At 39.8% G+C, this 22,789-nt stretch overlaps 1 protein-coding gene across 3 annotated transcripts in view; it reads right to left on the bottom strand.

The window, feature by feature from the left end:
* The window catches only part of LOC121628872 (disco-interacting protein 2 homolog C-like), a 58,301-nt gene that overhangs the window by 7,531 nt on the left and 27,981 nt on the right, over positions 1–22,789 (bottom strand). For all 3 annotated transcript variants that reach the window (XM_041968244.1, XM_041968242.1, XM_041968243.1), the window contains 23 exons: positions 21,975–22,098; positions 21,630–21,739; positions 18,891–18,993; positions 18,709–18,773; positions 18,439–18,532; positions 18,208–18,327; positions 16,081–16,195; positions 15,581–15,720; positions 11,762–11,898; positions 11,001–11,209; positions 9,459–9,573; positions 8,762–8,963; positions 8,554–8,654; positions 6,750–6,830; positions 6,481–6,604; positions 6,254–6,375; positions 4,734–4,845; positions 3,423–3,532; positions 3,051–3,181; positions 2,030–2,198; positions 770–940; positions 594–655; positions 449–506 (listed from right to left, as the gene is read on the bottom strand). In XM_041968244.1, coding sequence (XP_041824178.1) covers positions 449–506; positions 594–655; positions 770–940; positions 2,030–2,198; positions 3,051–3,181; positions 3,423–3,532; positions 4,734–4,845; positions 6,254–6,375; positions 6,481–6,604; positions 6,750–6,830; positions 8,554–8,654; positions 8,762–8,963; positions 9,459–9,573; positions 11,001–11,209; positions 11,762–11,898; positions 15,581–15,720; positions 16,081–16,195; positions 18,208–18,327; positions 18,439–18,532; positions 18,709–18,773; positions 18,891–18,993; positions 21,630–21,739; positions 21,975–22,098 — 2,775 coding nt within the window. The remainder of the gene's footprint in view (positions 1–448; positions 507–593; positions 656–769; positions 941–2,029; positions 2,199–3,050; positions 3,182–3,422; positions 3,533–4,733; positions 4,846–6,253; positions 6,376–6,480; positions 6,605–6,749; positions 6,831–8,553; positions 8,655–8,761; positions 8,964–9,458; positions 9,574–11,000; positions 11,210–11,761; positions 11,899–15,580; positions 15,721–16,080; positions 16,196–18,207; positions 18,328–18,438; positions 18,533–18,708; positions 18,774–18,890; positions 18,994–21,629; positions 21,740–21,974; positions 22,099–22,789) is intronic.

Here is a 22,789-nt window from a genome sequence, read left to right as displayed (position 1 = left end):
TGAATGTCTCTTTTAATGATCTCCACTGGTTTACATTAATGATAATCAGGATGAGCTAAGAAGCATGAAGTTCTTATGTAAAACAGAATCTAAGAGTATCTAAACCTTCGGAAATGTCTCAGATCTGCAGTTCTGCTGTCTCAATAATGGATGAGGCAGCTTTTCTAACTATGTTTTCAATTTTCTTCTCCCACTTATTCACAGAGAGGGAGGATGAATACTGAAGGCTCATTGTTGACTCAAACCTGCTGTCTGTTCTGACTCACTGAATGTGGGAGGACATGTAGTCGAAAGCAGAGGAAACATCCTGGAAGGTGCTGTCATTCACTTTTCATTCTGACATGTCCTGATTTCTTTGGTATTTAAGACTTTAACTGCTTGTTGTTCCCAAGTGGAGTTCAGTGCAAATCAGATTAAATTAAACTGATTTCTAGTTTAATCCACTCACCTTTCCAGACTCCATTAAGGGCAGACTGTGAGGAGAACCTCTCTCCACTAACCGAACCCTGACAGAGACAAATGTTGACACGTCAAACCTTTGCACACTAAGGAGGGAAAAGGAAAGCTGACAGGATTAACTCAGTCTGTCGTACCTGTCGTGGCGCAGTGCTCTCATGTCCACGTACACTGTAGTAGGGTCTGGTCCCGAAGTGCCCTGCAGACAATCACAATGGAGACAGTTCATTTAACAAGACCGAACAGCTGTTTTTTCAAGATTTTCTTTACACAGAAGAATGAGTCTTAAGAGTAAGTCTTGCTTTTTTTTTACCTGCAGGCAGATGGCCAGGTTGACTCTGCAGCCGAAGGCTGTGCTGACAGACCGCGGGTGAAGGCCGAGGTCTTTGAAGAGCTTAGAAAAAGAGTGTGTGAGTGACATCCTGGGCCTTTCCTCTGCTACTACCACACAGGCCCGAACCCGGGACAGGTCCAGACCTCGAGCCTGGATGTAAGATGAGGAGATAATCAAATATTTATAACCCTTTGTTCTTTAAAATGCTTTGAAGGTTTCTGCATTTATACATTTAGTTCCATTAGAAAACACTTAAATCCCATCAGGTCCATATAAGGAATCCAAAAGTCTGTAAATAAAACCTCCTCAAGTTAAGAGCTTCTCTACCTGTAAATAAAGAGTCCTGTAAAGAAAAAGCCAGTAATAAAGAACATTTCATTTTCTAACTCTGTGTTCAGTCTCCATGGAGACTTAAAGACAGATAATGACTAAAATTAACTCTGCTGCTTGTATCGGTGACCAATCAGAGGCGTCTATGTGTTACTCCAGTCCTCCGATGTGGCCTCCGGCTGAGCAGATGGAGACAGAGTTTATTACCGCTGAGCCAGAGGACAGACGCCTCCTGAAGAGGATGATGAAGTGAGTTAGATAGCAGCAGACTTGGTCGCGATGCTGTCTCGGCTCTCTCAAAGACTCACAGGCTGTGGGTTTATGTGACATTTTACATTTAGACTTTCAGTCAACCTGTGCTGATGCATTCTGGGTGAAATGACTTGCACAGATCCTCAACAAGGACCTTAGAAGGAGAAGTTTCAGGACAGGATTAGGATTTTTTTTTGTTTTTTTTAATCACTATGGAGTTAAATTGTGTTTTATTCGGATTAATTATTTTTAGATGACACCGAGTAAGAGAAGTGAACATTTTGTAACCACACAATTAAACCTGAGGTTGTCTCCTGCAGTCAAAATGAACCACTCACAGTGGTTGTGTAAAAAACAGCAGCAATGAAAGGATTAAATTACTTGTTCACATTTGGCTCTGAAAGTTCTCTCATAATCTTTTGTCATAAAAATTCATTTCAGCTGACAAAATGCTGCAATGTGATGACAAAAAAAGGTGGATGGAGGCAGTTGAATCTATTGATATGTAGCGTATTTCTGAACAGCATTCATAAACGACATAATCAGTTGTTACAAGATTAAAAGAAATTGGTGTGTGACAGGAGAAATACAAGTACATGCATTGTTGCCAAACACAGAAACAAGTATTAGTAGAATTGATGTGTGTGCCACGCTGACCTTGAGGGCTTCAGTCTGCAGGCCAAGTCCTTTGGTGCAGAGTTCCATGACGCTGTAGGAGCAGAAGGTGTCTCGCACCCTCAGCTGGCTGACGGCCAGCAGCCACAGTGCCGGGTTGGACTCCAGCTCCACTGGTGGGATCAGGATGGACTGGTGGCCGGAGTAAACACTGCAAACATGGTTTATCAACAAATGTGTCCAATACTGGATTTAAAACAAAATTATACCATGAAGTTTCTCCCTCTTGTGTTTGAATCCTTTGCGTACTAATGCTGTAAGCAATGATGATTTAACAAAACTAACAATCATATTTCATATAATCAGCCAGTCATGTAAAGATTGGGATTGTACATTCCAGAAAATCTTTAGTCAAAGCTGCAGGGTCGTATCTCATAACAAGCAGTTGTAAATGTGAGTTATTGCTGTTTTACAGTCACAAAGGGGGAAGAAATTCTCATCCTGATGGTGATTTGTAACCTGTTTTACTTAGAAGATGTAGTAGCAGAAATCTGGTCCAGCCAAGTGCAGAATTTATGAAGAGAGAAGCAAGCAGACGTGCAAACTGGAACCAAGATTTAGGGTTTTGAGTTTCACAAGGAGCTTAACAAACTGGACTCACAACTGCAGCTTTGCTCTTCTTACTGGTGAACTTTCTGATGCATATCATAACGTCATAATACAATCATCATTGTATTAAAACACACAAATTCTGACTTTATGGCCTAAGTTAAACATGAATAAATATTCGAATAATAGTTTGTCAGTTTAAAGCATCTTTAGAAAAAGGCAGTTGTTGTGGATTTCTCTACTTCAGAACAGTACTCCAAAGACACCTTAAATGTATAAAGACATTGAACATGCTGTTGTATTTAGCTAACAGATTTGAAAGTAACAGGGTTAAATCAAGCCTACTTCAGCAATAAATAAAATGTACATCCCAACAACAGCTGCTGGGACTTTATATGTTACAGTTTGTCTCTCAAGTTTCATATTAAATCATCCAAAATTTTGTTTGACCAACCTGCAGAGACACCAGAGAACAAAGCCGAGGCCGCAGTAGGGATCCAGGCAGATGGCTACCTCTCTGGACGGGTACAGCTCGCACTGCAGCTTCACCGAGCGACAGAAGGCTCCAACTGCATTATGGGACATCTGAACACAGGAAGGGAACGACAGAAAGACAGAACAACACACACACAGACGAACAAGGAACAAAATAGGAAAAATGATACTTAGTTTTACACACTTCACTCGGTTTGTTTGTGTGTTTTTAAGCTTAATGTCTTTTTATTCTGCTCATTTAGCTGACTTTCACTCTGGAGAGGAAAAATAATTAAACAAGGAGGCCCTGGTGACAGTGTGGTGGGGTGGAGAGGATTAACGCTGAGCTGACCTGAACCCCAGCCAGCATGCCAGTCGTTGACACACTGAAGTCCAGATAGGCCAGCCCGTCGGGGTTGGTGGGCTTATAGAGAACTGGAGCTTTCTTCTTTGGCAGGTCATCTAGAGTACAAACACACACACACATATTTATTTCATTACATTCAAAAGAGCAGTCTGTTGAGGTTTTTTTCCATATCAGAAAGCCTGACCTCCAGCTGAACCTACAGAGTCACTCTGGCAGCTCGGTGAGGAAACCAGAATATTCTGATGTAACACGACACATGCGCCCCTTTCTTTACTAAAAGCAGCTCATTAAAACACGAGTCTGGTCATATTCTTCGTTTTTCCTCACTGTTGATGAAGCCCATGAAAAGACACAAACCAATCATTTCTCTTATTATCATGTTTTCTGTGTGTTTATTTAAAGGCTGATGCAGTTTATTGCTTTGTGCTGCAGGGCTCCATTCTGGTCCAGAACCATTAAAAATCAATGATTCACTCTGGTTCACTGGGAAACAAATTCTTCCATAACCATGAAAATATTACTTTAATTTCACCATATCATCCACATCCATAGTCGTGCAACAAACAAACCAGAGAAAATAGTGATATATAAAAAAAAAAAATTAAGGTGATTCAAAATGTTTGGCTGTTCGTTGGGTGTAAGATTTCAAGCCTCAGTTTTCAGGTACATCTCTCTACCTTGACCATTTGATGATACACAAATGGGGACTGAGCACCATGTCAGATATAATTCAAAGCCCTTTTTAGACCGGTTTAAAAAACCCACAAACACCTGCTAATATCTAGATTTAAGTGCAGTGGTGAATTTTTACAACTGATTTTCAGTCCTGCATTCAATGACATCTTTTAATAAATCTAATCATTCCAACTTCAGCTATTATTCTGCTGCTAACTCAGTGTTTAATTAGCTGCTGTCCTTTTTCATTAACTGTCTGGGTAAAGATTAGGTTAAAGGTCTACTGATACCAACAATCCAAAGTGAAAGCTAACCTGGATTTTTTCAAGCTGCTTACAGATCTCTTCGCATCAATGTCAGAGTCATTTCTTTGACTTTTAGGCAGGATGTGGTTTATTTAGCAGAGAAAAATGTCAAACTTTTCTCACTCTGCACTGAATTATTGACATGAGATAAAAAAGACGGAGAGTAACTTCACTGATCATTACCTCACTGCATCTTCATGCAGCAAATAACCATTTGTAGCTGTAAAAAAGGTGTTAAATATTTCATTCTGGCACTTTTAAGGTTGAAGATGTAGCTTAGGCTTTGGGCAGGCTTGAATAAAAGAATGACTGTTACCAGTGTCCAGGACAGGTGGCCAGTTCCTGATGTCCACAGTGGCCGTGGCCTCCTTGGAGCGCAGCAACTTACAGATGACCGCTGTGGTCATCACACAGGCCGAATGGCTGACCTGCAGAGGCAAACAGAAGAGGTAAAAAGGAGTAATTTAGCTGTGAAAGAGGGCATGTTAATCTTCTGGAGTTTTTCCCTTTAAATCAGTGTAACACATTATACAAATTGTTTTTCCCTTAAGAGGGAAGGCCATCATCAGGTCATTATTACATTAGTTATGTAATGCCTGTCTAAAGGCTGGTCTGACACGTCATTGCAGTTTTAATGTGGTGTCACACAAGCCACTCGGCTGGAATTCAGCTGTGCTCATTAAACTCTGGAATTAGTTGGCAGCAAAGTCTGTGTTTGCTGCTTTAACACTGGTTGATTGAAGGTCAGTGAACTATGAAACTGTAAATATACAGTACTGTGCTAAAGTCTGAAGCTACCTCTCATTTCTCTATATTTTCTCAGGAAATGGTAAATGGAATTCCTTTGAAACATGGAATGTCCATATAAAAGGCAAAGCTTGATATTTGGTCTGAACACCTTTATTCATAAACAACTTTTTCAAGTAATCTTCATGAATTGTTCTCCAGGCTTCTTGAAGGACATTTCAAAACTCTTCCTTTGAAGTTGCTGCCTTTTGTTTCATTCTCTGTCAAGATGATCCCACACTGCTTCAGTAATGTTGATGTCTAGGCTGTGGAGAGGATTCATCCCTCCATAAGACCTGCCATTTCTGATTTTCAGTGCAGTTCTTGTGTTACGTGGCATCCTTCAGCCTTTAGTCCTCCATCAGGAGGAGTTCCACTGCAACTCTCAGGTCCTCTATCAGGTCTTTGTTGTAGTTGTCCTTTATCTTAGTGACATCACTATCAGATATTGTTAATCTGCTGAAGATAGAGTTTTTAGTCCTGACACTTATCCAGTTTTTTTAAATGTTTAAGGACACAGTGTGCTCTATGGCGAGATATTCCAGATTTTTTAGGTAACAGCTCTCTGGGAATCACCTTGTTGGTGCAAAAATATTATTTCACGTCTGTAAAACTGTTATCTTTGGTGGTTTTCAGAGATGCAACAACAAAAGATGTGTCCTTGTGACAAGTGGCTAGTAAAAAGTGTCTAAAGATCTAATTTAAAGTTGGTTGTTTCTGAGTTGTCAGTTATGCCTCAACTTAACATTATTTCATCTTTTTTATGGTTATATGATTCATAAGTCAGTATTAAGTGGCTGAACACATAAAAAAAAAGGTTCAAGTGGAAATAGTCGATAATAAGGACTGAACTGAAACTGAGTGAAAAATCAGCCAATGTCAATAGACTGAATGGAAAGACCTTCGAAAATCCTAGAGAGCTATTAAAAACTGTGCTAATTAAAGATTACAAGAAAGTCTGGCTTCTTAGAGGCATTATATGCAGATATGAATTGTGGCTCGGTACTGTATCGGTTTCATAGAAAGTGCAGGACAAAATGAGAGTCTGACCTCGACAATCATCTTGACGGTGGGCAGGGTGGTGGCAATGTTCTGAGGATGAGGAGGTCGCACTGTGATGGGAACGCAGCCGGCATACAGGCAACCGTAGAACGCTGCAATCAGATCTATACCTGCAGGATGAACACAAAGACAGGAACAGAAAAGGGGAGACATCTCAATGATCACTCCATCCAAATGTTATGTAAACAAAAGGTTTAACGTGCATTATTTCTGACCTGGAGGGTAGACCAGAGCAACGTGGTCTCCTTCCTGCAAACCTCCTCTCTCCATCAGCAGAGCCGCCACTCGCTCTGCCCTCTTATGCAGCTGCAGACAGGTGAGGGAGCTGGACACTGCTCCCTGGAGAATGGGAGGACACATCAGATGTTTAAAAAATGATATTTTTCTTCTTAAAATATTTGTCTAAAAAACTTCTGGCAAACTAGATGTGGTATGGTTGTATGTGATATGAGCTATGACCATGATCAGAAGTGTGTGCTGTTACCCGAGAGCTGAGCAGGGTGTAGAGGACATGGTCTGGTGTAGTCTGAGCTCTCCACTGCAAAACCTCTGACAGAAACAGAAACTGCAATACAGAGACATCAGTCATTTTTTTTTAACCCACACCTTCTTTGTGCAACATTTGATCAAAATACTGTTAACAATCTCATTTTTAATCCCGGAGTTAATCAACTCCAATCTGCAAACTTCTGAAAAGTGAAATTCGCTGTAAATAACAGGGATGCACATAGTGTTTCAGAGTTTTATTGTAACATCAGCATTAAAATATAACTGCAAACTGCATAATTCTTCATTTTAGCCAATATCGGAGTGAATCTGCAGAGCATGTATGCATACATCTTCAGTTTATTAGCTATTAGATGGAGCCTGTCAGTATGTGCTTACTCACAGCTGCTGCAGACAGTATGATTTATTTTTACTGCTGAGTCTCCGTCCACTCCATTAAAGTGGTTTGATCGATATTACCTGCTGTGAAATTTACTAAGAAAATAAAATAAAAAATAAACTTGCAAATACTTCAACCTGCTGATGAGACACTGTATCAGGAGTTTAGTTATGCAACAACTGAAACTTTGCTTGATCAGGCAGCTGCGAAAAGTGATCAGCTGCTCAGGATGTGTTTTGCTGCTTTGTGATTGTAAACCAATCAAAGCTCTCGACTGAGACAAAATTATTTATTGTGATGATTCACTGAAATGTCAAAATTTTCAATCAGAAACAATTAAAAAAAACAAAAAAAAAAACTGTCTTAACCTTCATACTGTTCAGTTATTATTCAATTAAAGTGAATTATTTTAATAAAAATAAGATTTTGTAAGTTTATAGTCCAACACGAAAAGTTGGTTTTCAGCTTGTTTCTTTAGATCCATTTAACATTATGTTTACGTCATTACAGGAAAGGCTTTGTGTGTTCTCACCTGTGGAAAGAAAAATACACATTCTGTTCTGTTAGTGAGATCAAAACTCAAAAAGGGACTTTTTATGTTTGTTTTTTGTTTGTTTTATTTTGTTTTTTATATAGGTTGGGCATAACTTAGTTTAGAATTAATCTGTTATAGGAACGGAGTCTGACTGCAAATATTTTATATTTTTCCATCTGCAGGCAGTATTTAGTGTGTGAACATGCAATAAGGAGAACACAATAGCTTTGATACCAGTTATGCAGACAGCAGGTTTTCCAGCAATGCAAAAATTTGAGAAGATGTTTGGCTCAGATTTTATTCAGCCGAGTCTTAAAAGATTAAATTATTTTCAACAATGTGAAGAATGACCTTTTTTAATTCTAAGGTTTTACGTGGTTCTTACCATGTGCTGAAATGAAGTAAATGAAACTTTGTATGAAAACAAAACATTGGCTATGACATGGTGTAATTATCTAGTAAAGAAAAAAAACTAAGTCAAAATGCAGAAGCAGCGTGTGAAACACTAAATCCCTCCTACTGTACGATTCAACACCTAGTAAAAACTGGTCAAGTCTAAGGCATGATATGCCGCATCATTTTCTGGTCTTTTTTGGTATAAGTGAAATGCCTGTTATCATCATTTGGCCATTGGTAATATAACCAATTTATCCATATTTTGCTAGCAGTGCAAAACCTAGCTAGTTTGGGAGTCACTCAAGTTAATCAAAGATATTGATTAACAGCTCTAAATCAACTGGTTTTATCTCTTTCTAGTCTTTCTAGCCACAGCAAAACAGATTTAAAACTTGTGAATTCGATGCAGCACTGAGCCAACATCTGGACAATATTCTACTTATCATTAAAATATTACGTGTGTGTGCTCACTTGGTCGTTGTCATCTGTCTGTCCCAGGTCTCTGCCGCTAGCCTGAGCGATCCTCTTCCCTGACACCAGATTCCCCACCATCACAGAGGCAGGTCCGATCTCTGCAACACAAACAGAAAACTAGGTTGGCAAATGTCCACACAGTGGCTAATGACAGAAGCTCTGGAACACAAACAAACTCCATGAGTTCTAAACATCCCAATCCCACCTGGCTGTTTCTGCCGCGGTTTAGGCAGGTTGGTGACGCAGGTGTGAGGGCACATCAGGACATTGCAGGGGTGCAGCCCCCCATCCAGGTACAGCTGTTTGATCTCTGATAAATGGATGCCACCCAGAGGAGTCTTGGGAAGGGTGTTGGCCGGAACCAGAGCAAGGCAGAAGACACCCACTCCGTGGATGCTGTCTATGGCCTGGAAAGAGGACGAGAGGTGATCAGCTGAAATTTTTTTTTTTTTTTCCATATTTGTAACTTTTTTATTTATAAAAATAAAATTTACTTCTTCTGGGCAGTAAGTCAGAATGAAGATTTTATTGTATACTGGTTATCTGCTTCTTAATTAATTAATTAATTAATAGATGCAAATTTTATCAGAAACAAAACAAAAAAAAAGTTTTTATTATCCTAACTACAATGCTTTAGAGAAGTGTTCAAAGAACAAACATCTTGCAAAACAAGGCAAAATTAAAGTGAAATTTAATACAGCAACAAGATTTTGACGATCAAAGGTCATAAATCCTGCAGTTCTGTTTATTATTTCTTTATTTGAGGAGCAAATAATAAAGATGTTACAGTAAATGCTCGACTATTACTGAGGCAATTACATGAGGGTAAAATTACACTATTATCTGACACAAACGCTAAAAAAAAAAAACCACAGCATCAGGCTTTTCTCTAGGACAGGTACCTGCAGCACACGACTCATCCACTGGAAGCTGTCCTCCTCTGTGGAGTCTGGCCTCTGCTCAGCTACCACCACGATCCTCTCATCTCTTAGGACCGTCACAGAAAACACAGCTATCCTGCAGCGACAGAGGGCAGGAACATCATCAGTCCAACTTCACTTTACCTCACCCTGTGTTTCAGCAGCCAGGACTACAACATTACAGTATACTTTTCATTAATTTCTCATTATTTTCAGTCATGTGTGCTGGAGCAGGGATACATGGAAAACCTGCTGGATTGCTGCTCTCATAGGATGGGATGGGGTGACTCTGCATTAGAGCATGCATTGGGTGTCACATTACATGGATCTAAAACCAGGTGAGAGAAACTGATTTCAGAGGGTCGTCACTTTCAGACAGAAGCTCCACTGTAGGCACATCACACTGTTTGATGCACCTTTGATGTGTTTGATGTGTATTCCAGCTATCACTCTAAATAATTTTGGTGTATGTTATGATGATGTGTTGCACAGTATAGTTAGACTGCAATGTGTCCATGTGCTTTACTCATATACTCGCCAGAATTTAACTACAATTTACTATTTCCACTTTGCAAAAAAGGTTAGTTTAGTTGCAGGCCAATGACGTGCAGGTTCTCCATGTGCAGTACATGAAGCAACATGAATAACTTGTTGGATCATTTGTCCAAGTGCCATCTGTTAAACCCTGAACTGATAAAAAATTCTATAAATACTACAGTGCCCCAATGTGTCAGGTAGTGTATTTAACTACTTAATTTCCTCTCCAATATCACCTAGATAAACAGTTACTCTGTTCATCGTCTGCTTGTGCATGTGCTGTATTATCTCTACAATCACTCTAACATGAAAGCTGAATCTTTCAAAACAGATTTATCCAACAAAAAAAGGAAAATCAATCCAGTATCGTTAAGGTTTAAATTATGTTTCAGGAATATACTGAAGATATTTTTAGAATTCTAAAAATAAAACCGCACAACTACAGCTACACTCCATGGATGCTATAAAAGCTTTGCAAACAGATGGCACTAAAGCCTGTACACAAATACAAGAAACTAGACTAGAAAAGATCACAACTGCAATAACAAACAATGTAAACCACAAAGAAGCTGATATTAACTAAAAACAAACAGGCAGTTTGCTTTATGGGTTTTTTTTACGAGGATTTTGTGTGTTAACAGTTCCTGCAGCTGCTCTACCCCCAAGTAGAAACTTTAAATAGCTCCAGACGACGTCATCAGAGCCTGTCAGGTAAAAGATGAATTTCCTCTTCGTTGGCTGTAGATACAATTAAACTTCACTTTATTACCGCGTCTGGATTCATCCGCCATTGCTTTTCTTTATTAGATTTATAATGTGTGGGGTACTGCTCATTTATCAACTTGACATTAAATGTGCTAATGTTGGACATCTGGCTGGTTTTATATGGCTGTCAATGAGAATAATAATAAAGTGTTCACTCTGCTGTGTGCTCGACATGTGGCTGTAAATCTGGTTGAAAACATCACAAGTAGGAGTCACACTGACCTGCCCCTGTAGACAAACTTCATGGGTTCCACTGCCAGCGCCGTGGCAACGATATCATCCGCGTTGTGCCTCCGCCCGCTAACCATGATGAGTCCGTCCATCTTACCGGTGATAAAGACGAGGCCGCCGGGTCCGATGAAGCCCAGCAGGCCAGTCCGTACAAAGGCGTACTCGCTGATCAGCGCCCCAGTGGAGCTTACCGGGTAAACCTGCAAACACACACAGAAGATCATCTGCACAGTCGCTATGGCAACCAGCCTGGGCTGGAGCTAAAATAAGATATTTCATTATTCTTTTAACTTCTTGATTCAGATTGATATTGTCATGCTGCTGGTTTTAATAAAGTGGATGTGATGATCAAAAGCTGCATAACTTTAAGCATTGTGTTTTAACCATGTGTGTGGAGAACAAAAGTCAACATTGGACTTTTACTGACTGTAGAAAGAGCTCAAAAGAGACAGAATGGAAGACGGATACTGAATTTAATCTTTATAAACATTTCTACTTTACTAGATCATATGTGAATGTGGTGCGAATGGATGACGTTCAAACATTCTGACTGCATCTTAGCTCTTTATAAACATCCCTTTATTAGTGCAGAAAAGGTGCTTGCATAATTTATGGTCTTTTGCAGAGGACATTTTTAAAGGAATTACTCAGAAATTAAAGGTGTTGGATGCTAAACTGTATGTCATCACTATTAGCTGGTAGTGGTATCACAAATCAGCTGCCTACATTAACCAGGCTTCAGCCCACCTCACCTCAAAAGTGCTCTTGGTCATGCCCGTCAGGCCGTAGTACGACGTGCCGGTGGCGATGGAGCAAACGCAAAGTTCACCGATTTCATCTGTCTGGCACAGCTGAGGGACGCCTTCTGGCTTCACTACACATACCAATCCTGAATATCAGAGAGAAGGACAACAGATGGATTCACCTTATTTTTCACACACTGGGAGGATCCCAGCAGCTGTTTAGTCATTTCTCACTAACCTTTAAGCCTAAAGTAGGTTTGTTTGAACCAGTAAAGGCAGGTTGCAACTGTAACTGGGTTAAAAACAGAACAGCTGGAGCAGGAAGTTTATCCATGTAAGGTTATTTTCAAAGTTCCTACTTCTACTGGTAAATAAATCTGCAATTGTAATTTGCTTATATCATGTCTTTACCTATCAATCCCAAAAAATCCTCCACACACAGTTTTTAAAGAACAAACTGTTAGCATACAACATTATTGTACATTTCTGGATTTTTAAATCACACTTTCTGACTTTTGGATGATAACATCAATCATCATGAGGTGGAACGTCTGCTTCCAACCTATGTCCATAAAGCTAAAAGATTCATAAACTGGTTCTTGGTTTAGTTTGCTTAATGGTAGTAGAGATGTAATTCCCATGGTGAACACATGGTGGTGTGAGTTGACAGCGACAGAAGGCGAGGACAACTTCCAGTTCGTGACGGAGATGTTTAAGAAGCTGTGGCAGCCTGCGTGTTTGATCAGCAGGGTTTACACGTTCCCTTCTGCAGATTACCGCCGTCTTTTTGGATTAAAGGAGAGCAACCTTCACTTACTCATGTGAACTCTATTTACATTCAGTCAGAGCGCTCACTGCACTGCAGCAGAAAAACATGCAGCTTCACTTCCAGTATTGGATGAACTCCCTAAAAAAAGCATAGTTTTACAACCATCTGCATCATTTTTATGGCACACATCTGTAATTCTCTGCATGACCTTAAAAAAAATGATTGAACTGCAAAAGTTACAGACTGTTACTGCTGTAGTTGTGATTCTTTGAAATATCAATTATGATTTTGAGCTGTAGCTAACAGCTAACATGTTTAAATAAACAGCAGTGAAATGGACTGGACTCCAATCCAAAACTGTGTTCCATATACTATTTTTACTTTAATATTTTCAGAATGCAGGTAAATAAACATATGTATAGACAGAATTGCGTATTGGAAATAAAAGAAAAAACACTAACATTAGATGACTAGCTAAAGGTCTTAAACTGAAAACTATATAATAGAGAAATTACCATTTTCATTAATACTGCAAAAAGATGAATAAAGTGTCATTTCTCATAGTGGAATTGTGTCAAAATGGATTGGCTACATCTTGCTTACATACAATGCTGAGTTCCTCCAGCTTTACCCTCAAAAAGCTTCTTGGTTCTGTGACCACTTTGCTGGCTCAGATTTAAATCTCAGCAGCAGATCTACTTCAATCCTTCATCCCTGATCCACATCTGTACTTTCAGACAGGACACTGATGGAGTTGAAACACTGTGTGAGAAAGGTCGCAGACTGTAATGATCCACCTTTGTTTTTAACCTGTGCATGGGTTTACAGATCTGAAACAACAGAAAGTATCTTTTTGGGGAGAAATCAAATAAATGTAAAGCTTCCAGCGGCTCAAATGTGCATATTTTTGGTATTCTTTGCATTTTTGTGACAGCAAATAGGGCTGGGAATTTCTACTGGCTGACATTTTAAATGTAAAAATAACATGTTTTAGATCCAATATGATGGAAAACTTCTTTCACACAAAAATCTGCAGATGATGGAAGAGGCATTGCTGTCTTTGCTCATCTTTACTGGTTTTACACTTCATCGTGCTGAGGTGACGATGCCCTGGTGTACGCCCTCACACAGGATGCTGTAGTACTTCAGAATCAGGGGTGTGATGTGTGAGAGAATCGGTGTGTAGTCTGGAGCATCCCACCATATCAGGCATACATGTCACACATACATTGATTCACTTCTAACTTATTGTTTTTAAGGGTTGACATGTTGACCCCGACATTTTGATTTCTTGGACTTAAGTTGTGGTAAAATCTCCTAGTTTGGTTTAGTCATTCTTGGTTTTATAAGTCTGTTTATTGTTGACTTACTTTTTATGTGTTCTTAGCTGTTTTGCCCTGTTTGGTATTCTTAAATTAGTGTTTTCCCAGATCCCGCTCCTTATTTTGGGGTTTCTGTTATTTTACAAACTGTATCGATTAACCTGCTCCTTCAGCTCTTTGGTTTGTTGCTCCAATCCAGTAAATCATTAAAAATTTGACTTTGCTCCTCACTAACTCCCTCTTGCTTGTCTGTTTGAACAAACTACTTTAGAGAGATAATAATTTATCAATAGCATAATGTTAGACATCAATTATTTGTATCATAAACAGGTTTAATCCATCCATGACATGATGGTAATATGAATTTAATAAATAATAAGACGGGTGTGTTTGGATGAGTTATGTATTTGTCTTATATCCTGGCAAGTAAAACTCAGCTGATTAGGATGGATCGCAGTCGTATTGAAAACTGTTCCATCTTCTGTTTCTTTTTTTTTTGTTTTTTTTCTTCTTCTTTTTTTCAAGTAATCAAGGTTTTGATGATATGAAGCAGATCACATTTAACTTGCTCGGCCAGGAGCAGAGAGGGAGGTCCAGAAATTGGACATTGATGAACAAGAGAGGGCACTCATTTTCTCACTCTTATAACTAATTTAACAATTTAATGGAGTTAATGGACTTTTTGCCATTAAGTCACGCGGTGCGTGAAACAACGGAGGGCTGATAGTTTAACTCCTCCGAGGAGCAGAAGCAGCCCTATGCTTCATCACATACAATAACCTTTACTTTGATTTAAGATGTTATATTAATGTGTACTCTTTGAATACAACAGTGGTGGTTAACTTGCGAATAAACAGTCAACAAAGCAACATCATCCTTCATTTGTAAGCCTGTTGATCTCTGTTGGTTGTTTTTACTGGTTTGAGTCTCAATGAGCACAACATCTGCAGTGTGTTAATGTTCACCAGCTTGTCTCTGCTGGTGTTTGATGTGTGCTGTTAAACAGATGATGTGTTAGGATCTTTTTCTCACCAAATTTCATGCCATGAGAGTAGGTAGGAACTAGAGCTTTTCATCTTCTAATTGTATAAGCTTATATTTAACCGAAGGGCTAAAAAACAGATCGCAGTCTTTGTTTGGAAATATCTCATTTATTAAGCCATTCAAATTAACTGTGGATTTCAATGTCATACTCCCAGCTGTGAGCAGAGGTATCAAACTTCCTCACGTTTCTATCCAACTAGCTTTAATTTACTCCTTATTTTTGTTTTGATATTAACAGCAAATTCCTATCAGCAGTTATAAAATTACCTTAAGAAATAATATAACAATCCTAACTCAGTACGTTCTTCAAATTAAGGAAATCTGACTTCTTGTAAATGTTCTTTATTCTTTAATATAGTCAGACATTGGAATTACTGTTTTCGCTATAAATATATCACTTGTTACTGGTCCATTGCTAGAATAAACTTCTAAATTATATAAACAAAAGTTATAAAGATTAGTCTCTGAAAGTTTGAATAGAGCACAGAAGAAGGGTCTAACAGTGATGTTCAGGGTTTAATGAGTTTATATGACAAAGAATAAGTGCTTGAGTTTAGACTGGAGTATACACTTGAAACAGTTTGTAACTTATGTGTCGTCTTCGTGGTTCCAAAACTACACATTTAAATCATAACGTCAAAGCAATGAAGAGAAAACACTGAGACCAAACGTTTTGTCATGTGATATATTTACCTCCCGGAGTGACGGTGCCCACGTCCTGCACAGTAAGCACAGACAGTCGCTCTTCTGTGTCCACCCGGACCACGCCGTAGGTCAGACCTTGCATGGACAGGACGCCTCGACCCGGAGGCTGGCTGCTATCCTCCACCGGCCTAAACATCAACACATACACAGATTACTGAACTACTGCGTGTCATCATGAGAGTTGTTAAAGACCTGCAGCAGTACATAAACTCTACCAGATCTATTTATGCTAGTGTTTAAATACTTTTTTAATGGATGTGTAAATGTGTAAATAAATTAATCTGCTGACTAGTAACCGACTGGTTAGTGACAGCAGGTTAAATTTCTGTGCATGATGGAAGTAAAAGTAAAAACATGACCTCCTTCTAATGTTTATAGTGCGTATTCTCTGTAGATTATTTGCATACAGTAAGTGGGTGTGTGTGTGAGGCTGTTTGCATATTTATGCAGATGTTTGCATTCAGGTGTACTTAAAAGTTTGTGCATACCTTCTGATGGCGACAGTGAGGGCCTCGGGGGAACTGGCGCAGGGACAGATAACCTCGGCTCTCAGCCCTTTCGTTTGAAAGACGTTGAGGAAGGCATCGCAGGACGAGATGGACCCTATCAGACACACACAAACAACCACAAACATGAGAGCTGTTTCATCTCAGATTTAGAGCTACTTTTGCACAAACTTCTCAGATGTGATCAGAAGTCAACCCACCAGTCCAGGTGAGCTTTTACATCACCACTTTAGGATGTGATTGTTGTCATCGGTCTGGCCGTCAGCAAGGTTATTTAAAATGCGAATGTATTTAACCTTGTTAACATGTCTTAAGATGCTTTTTATGTGTTACAAGACATAACATGAGCCACATCAGCTGAGGCGGAACATTGTAGGAACTAAATCTGACAGAACCGATGAAGAAGCTATGAGGAAAAGAAATCCTGCTGCTCTGAGCGTCTGTTAACATCAGTGGCTACATCTCTAACATCACAAAAATTAGACAGTTCAAATGTTTCAGTTTACGTTATCCTGCATAATTTAGCTTCCTCTTCTTTAGAATTGCTCTTTTGTTTTAAGAAGTAGCCAAAGCATAGCACAGTCAGAGTTAACAGAGCTGGCCAAGTCTTGTTGGCAAATTTTTACCCATTCATAGATCTCCATTCATGGAATGAGGACATTACCCTGAGCCATTTCAGCACTTTAAAACTCTTCAAGAAAAAAAAATACAACTCTTAGGAACACAGATGAGTTTAATATCTACTGGAGCAAGACTGATAACACAGTAGGCCATGGAGTGGTACTGAGACTGAAAAGGATGCAACATTATTAAGTTGTGGAACAGTGGACCAGCTCTACACTCTCAGCAGGGTCCTGGAGGGAGGACGGGACTTTGCACAACCAGTCTGCATGTGTTTTGTGGACTTGGAGAAGATAATTAATAATGTCCCTCCAGGAGTCATGTGGGGAGTGCTCTCTGGTGTCAGAGCTTGGCTCGCATTGCCAGCAGTAAGTCAGACTGGTTTACAGTTCTTTAAGTTATTATGTGCATAACTTTTATGGACAGAATTTCTAGCAACAGCCGAGGTTGTTGAAGGGGTCCAGTTTGGTGGACTCAGGATATGATCTCTACTTTTTTGCAGATGATGTAGTCCTGTTTGCTTCATCAGGAAGGGATTTTCAACTTTTTACAGAAGAGTGCGAAAGCATTGGCACGAGAATCAGAACCTCCACATCTGTTATCATGATCCACAGCTGGAACAGGGTGAAGTGCCCTTTCTGGGCTGGGAATTAGATCCTGCCCCAAGTAGAGGGGTTTAAGTAACTTGCCGTATTGCTCTTAAATGTGGAAAGAATGGAGTGGGAGACCAACAGGTGGGTTGGTGTGGCATCCACAGTGATGCGGCTCTGAGCCAAAAAGTGAAGCTTACTATTTACCAGTAGATCTATATTCCTACTCTCACCTGCAGTCATGAGCTGTGGGTAGTGATCAAAAGAACGAGATCACAGATACAAGCTGCATAAATGTGCTTCCTCTGCATAGACTGTATATAAAAGATGGGACAGAGCCACCTTGATGTCACCTATAGGCTTCACATTTTACCGGCGGAGGTTGCCGCTTGTGTCTGACCCTATAAATCATGTCTAGAAAATTTTAGGGGTGCAGTGCATGACTGAATGACAGTATTGGCAGAAAAACATACCTAATGTACTTCTTAAGGGTTATGCTATTAAAATCAGGCCGATTTTATCTGTCTTTAAAGTTATTATTTTGTACTCGAGTACTAAAGAGAGACATCACCTTCTACAAATAACAACATGTGATCATGGTGGGGCTTTCACAAACTCAACAGTATATTAGAATGCTACCATCAGGGTATGCTAACATCACTTCTTGTGTTGCTGTTTTACCTCAAACCTCTCTTCCCCTTAATTCTGACTGGAAATGATCTATTGTACCAAATGTGCAGAGCTGGACACATCTTAGTCTATTCTTGTAAAGTGACCCAGTTTTCAGGTACCTCAAGAGAATATATCAACTTACTTGACATTTTCTATCTGAAAAACACCTCACTAAACATCTCTGTTAGTGAAAAAGCTTGGCTGTGGAGGCTGAGCATGACCTTACAGGGATTTGATCCATCGGCCACCAGCAGCATACGCAGCGAGCTCAGGTTGATGTCTTTCTGGTCTTTGTGGGCCACTAGAGCCCAGTGCATGTCTCTGGACTTCACACATGCTACCTTAGCTGCAGGGCAGAATACACACACAAACAGAAGAGAGAGAGAATGAGTATTTATCTGTTTGAGAGATGGGAGGATGGCATGACGTGACCGAGCTGAGAGGGGAAGGGTCTGACCTTTGTACTGGCAGACTTTCTGGATCCACGACAGAGGATTGACCTTCATCAGTGAATACGGAACGCTGATCACATGCATCATGTTCATCACGCTCTGCAGAAACAAACATACACACAAAGATTATTTGGGACATTTAAAGCATTTGCTCCATGTTTTTCACTTGTAGCAGATTTCTAATGAAAAACAGTAGATTTCATGTGTTTATAACAGACATAATGAACCTAATGTTGACATATCTGCCAAAACAGTCTTGTAGCTGCAGGTCTTACCGTCAAGATGCCGTGCCACAGGCCCACGTCCTTCTTAAAGTCTAAGACGTTCACTATGGTCTCGGCTGCAGGTCGAACGGGACACAGAGGAGGTGGCTCAGTCAGGATTTAAAAAAAACAGAGGAGTGTGTGTTTTTGTTTGTGTGTGTGTGTTTTAGAGCAGTTTCTGTGTGTGTGCCTACCCTCAGTGTAGCTGCAGGACTGGGTGAGAGCCTGGCAGTGTGTGAGCAGAGCGATCCTCGTCACTGTGACTCCCAGCACGCTGCCATCCTTACAGGTCTTATACTGTGATGAAAACAACAGATGGATCATTCAAAACAGAGGAAAGGGAAGCTGTCAGGGGGATTGTTACTACATAAAAGTCACAAAAGAACTTAAACTCTGAGAATATGTCTTTGAGGGTCCTTTGTTGTTTTTGAAAGAGCTGCAAAAGGTTAATAACAATTCACATTTTTAATTTTGGTTTTTCCAGTTTAATTCAGATACCCGGGCAGGAGAGAAACCTCAAAGACTGCTGAAGACTTCAAGAGCACAAACTTTAGAGTATGACTGGCAGCAGTAGGTTGGCCTGGGAAAACAGTTAAAGTTTCTAGACTTCATCGCTACAGCAAAATTCAGGCCAAACTTGTTCCTGAGACCTGTCTCTTCCAAGTGAGTCGTGCTTTTAGAACTTACAGTTCCCTGGTACTGAACTGAAGAGGCAATCATGCAGAAAAAAAAAAAAACTATCAGGAGCTTGTTGAGTTCTGCTGGGGGAATGGGTGAAAGGCCCATTGCAATCCCATTGAGAAGGGCTGCAGGGGATTCACCAGGGAAGTCTCTGCACCATGCATCCTGCACCTTGACACCAGAGGTGTTGAAGTGATGAAATCCACTAAGAACATCAGTAAAACGGGTGGTATTGGACCAAAAGTGTAGCAAGCTGCTTGGATACAAGCCAGGGTCTAATTGCCCCAGGTTGGGTCGCCCAGGTGAGGGTTTCTAAAGATCTAGGACCCAAAACAGATGAAGACCCTGGGTTCGTTTGGGCCCTGATCTGTTGATGTAATTGTAAAAGTTGCACCCACATATGCACTTCACAGCAGGAGATCCTGATAGGTGTTTTCACTGCTGTACATTCTTTAGTGTGGCATCTGCATACAGCAGGAGGCAAAATATGATGCAAAAGTCACATTTTTGCTGTGTTCACAGCTCAGTGAACACAGCAAAAAATGTGTGTTCAGTGAGGATGGCAGATGAGGCTCCCTACTCATCTGTTTTTATGTTTATGTCAGTACCATCTGTGTTTGAAGGCGGGCACATTGACAATATGAAGACAATATGAAGGCCAAAACAAACAAGGTAGGGAGAAGCAACTGTTTAAAAAGAATGCACATTATATTTTGTGACAATAAGACAAAAAATTAGATCTGGACACACTTTTGTGGACAGTGTAGGTAACAGTGAGGTTTTTAAATATTGTGCTTGTGGGGGTTGCACAAACTTTGAGAAAACAGAATCTCTGTGACCTAAAGAAACTATTAAGTGTATGCTTACCTGCCTGGATGCACTATGTGCAGGTGAAGAGACAGGATTTTTATTATAATAATCATAATATTAGTAATAATAATAATTATATTTATTTATTTATTTTTACTTTATTAATCAGAAAATTAGGTTCTGTTTTAAATGTTTTAGATTTTCTAAATAGCAGTGGGCTGCCATGTTTCTGACCCAGAGAGCATTCAGGAAGTTAAGGGCCTTGCTCAAGGTTCAGCAGTGGTTCATCCCTGTTAGCCTGTCCAGGACTTGAGTTCGAGTCCTCTTGATTCATGTGTGAATCATCTGAAATAAGTAACCACTGGCTACCACTCCCCCCTTTATGATGCAGCTTGAATTAAAACCATGCACGGAGGTTATTTTAGAAGACAGGATTATGTACCCAGATATTAAATGGTGTTCCAGATGGGATATAGAAGCTGTCAGAATTGATTGAAATTGATATTGGATAGCCGTTTACTGTGTGCAGTTGCTTCTATGGTACATCACCATTTGAATCAGGCTGCCAGAGCATTGGTGTGCATAACCAAGGAATGGGCCATGACCCAGTGTTGAACAACTGCTCAACAGAGACGTGGAGTGATGCACTGCAAGTTGTTTTCTGTTGGTTTCTCTTTCATGGCTCATACAAATATATGTTATCCTGGGGGTTGTGGCTTAAAAAGTTTGGGAACCACTGAACTAAAGTCACAAACTCAGCAGTGCACCAGTTCCGTTCGCTTTCTCCTAACTTCCACAATTACTTTCCCCTTGAAGAATGATATTAGACCTGGTCCTTGTCTTTTCCATGTCTATCACACGTACCAGTACCATTATTATATATGATTATTATATATGATATTTTAAGTGTTACAAAAGTCTTCTTAATCAATCCTATGAAGCTGAAACTTTACAAAAAGTCTGATCAGTGTGAGTTGGACAGTTGTGTTCTCATATGCAGCCCTTCTGATAAATGCCCAGATATTCCCATGTCTTTAATATATCTGTGAAAACAGCTTATATGTTCACACATACAATACAAACAAACAAAAATTTTCAAAAACCTAAACAGAATAGATTAATAAAATATACTTGAGGCAGCAATGTCTACGCTTAAATTACAATACTTCATGCTGATACGCCTCTTGAATCATCATGCGCTCATAAATAAGCTGTTAAATTTTGTCTATATAATCAAACTTTATAAAATACAGCTGAATATAAATATTTACTGCATATAACATGGCTAAATGTCCACTGCCGGGGGCATTGTGGGGGCAGATGCAATCCACAATGGCAAACCCAGTGGGCAGTGAGGTAAACAGACAAATGTCAGTTCAAATTTAAGGCAAGCTTCTGTTTGTGTGTCCACAGTGTGTCAATGCGTGCTTGTGTTAGCTCACCTCTATGTAAGCTGTGTCATTGTTTGCATCTTTGATGTGAGGGAACCAGTCTCTGGGAGGTTTGGAAAGGTGCTTGGACTCCGTTACAAACCACAGAAGCTTGGGCCAACCTGCAGGGAGGACGCGTGACAGTGTGGAAAGAGTAACAGGGTGAAAAGACGAGCTCAAGCAAGCAGAAAGATTTGTTGTCATAAATAACCCAGCCAGATAAAAAGCTAATTGTCTCTGAAAACTGTGAACTTTCTCAGTATTTCGAGCACTCCCATTATGTGCACCGAGAAAAGAATCCCCTCCCCCACATCAGGCCTTTATGATCCCAGCCTGATGGATGATTTTCACTCTCACCTTTGAACTGTGGGATCTCTCCTGTTGCGCTTTTGGGAAGTCCCTTATGGCAGGCATCACTGGTCAGCGCCACGGTAACGCCACAACTGCCCAACAGGAATCCAATCTGCTGGCTGCCGGCGTCCTATTGAACAATACGAACAGTGGAAAAAAACAGACAATATACTAAGAAAGATAACAATTTTGATTAAAATGTGGAAATAATTCAAATCACTGCAGAGGATACAATTCTTTTGTAGAAACAACATGCCCTTGTAAGAATTGGTTAATTACAAAGTGCTCAAGTGGGCACTGTCAAGTTTTTAGCTACTGTATATTATTGGTCTTTGACTTTGCGGCAGATGAGACAATGGTCAGATCCACTGGTTACAAATTGAAAGACACCTCGTGGCCCCCCTGACACTACAAGAGTTCCTGTTTTCAGGTATCTCACCTAAATGCTATTCTCTTAGACATGACCCCATAATCACCTTTTTTTTATTTAAAAACTTTTAAAATGGCAGAGAAGCATTGTTCACTGTTCCATATTAATAAAAATATTGATAGGGAATAGACTATTGACAAGAGGCCCATGGGTAGGTAGTGAAACTAAATTATATACATGGTAAATACTCTTAACATAGTTTTTGTGGTTTGGCTTCTTGTTATAATATCCCTATTCATTCTCTGTTTTACTATTTTAGACTATTTTCAGCCCTCAAGACACATAGCATCCAGTGGGGCCCTAATCTAAAATTACATCCAGCTACTGATGTCATTTTAAATGCTCCTGAGAAGATTTTATCATTTATTAACTTTTGACAGTCTGACCATTT

The sequence above is a fragment of the Melanotaenia boesemani genome, chromosome 18 (assembly GCF_017639745.1).
Source record: "Melanotaenia boesemani isolate fMelBoe1 chromosome 18, fMelBoe1.pri, whole genome shotgun sequence".
NCBI lineage: Eukaryota > Metazoa > Chordata > Actinopteri > Atheriniformes > Melanotaeniidae > Melanotaenia > Melanotaenia boesemani.
This window is presented reverse-complemented; position numbering and strand designations above follow the sequence as displayed.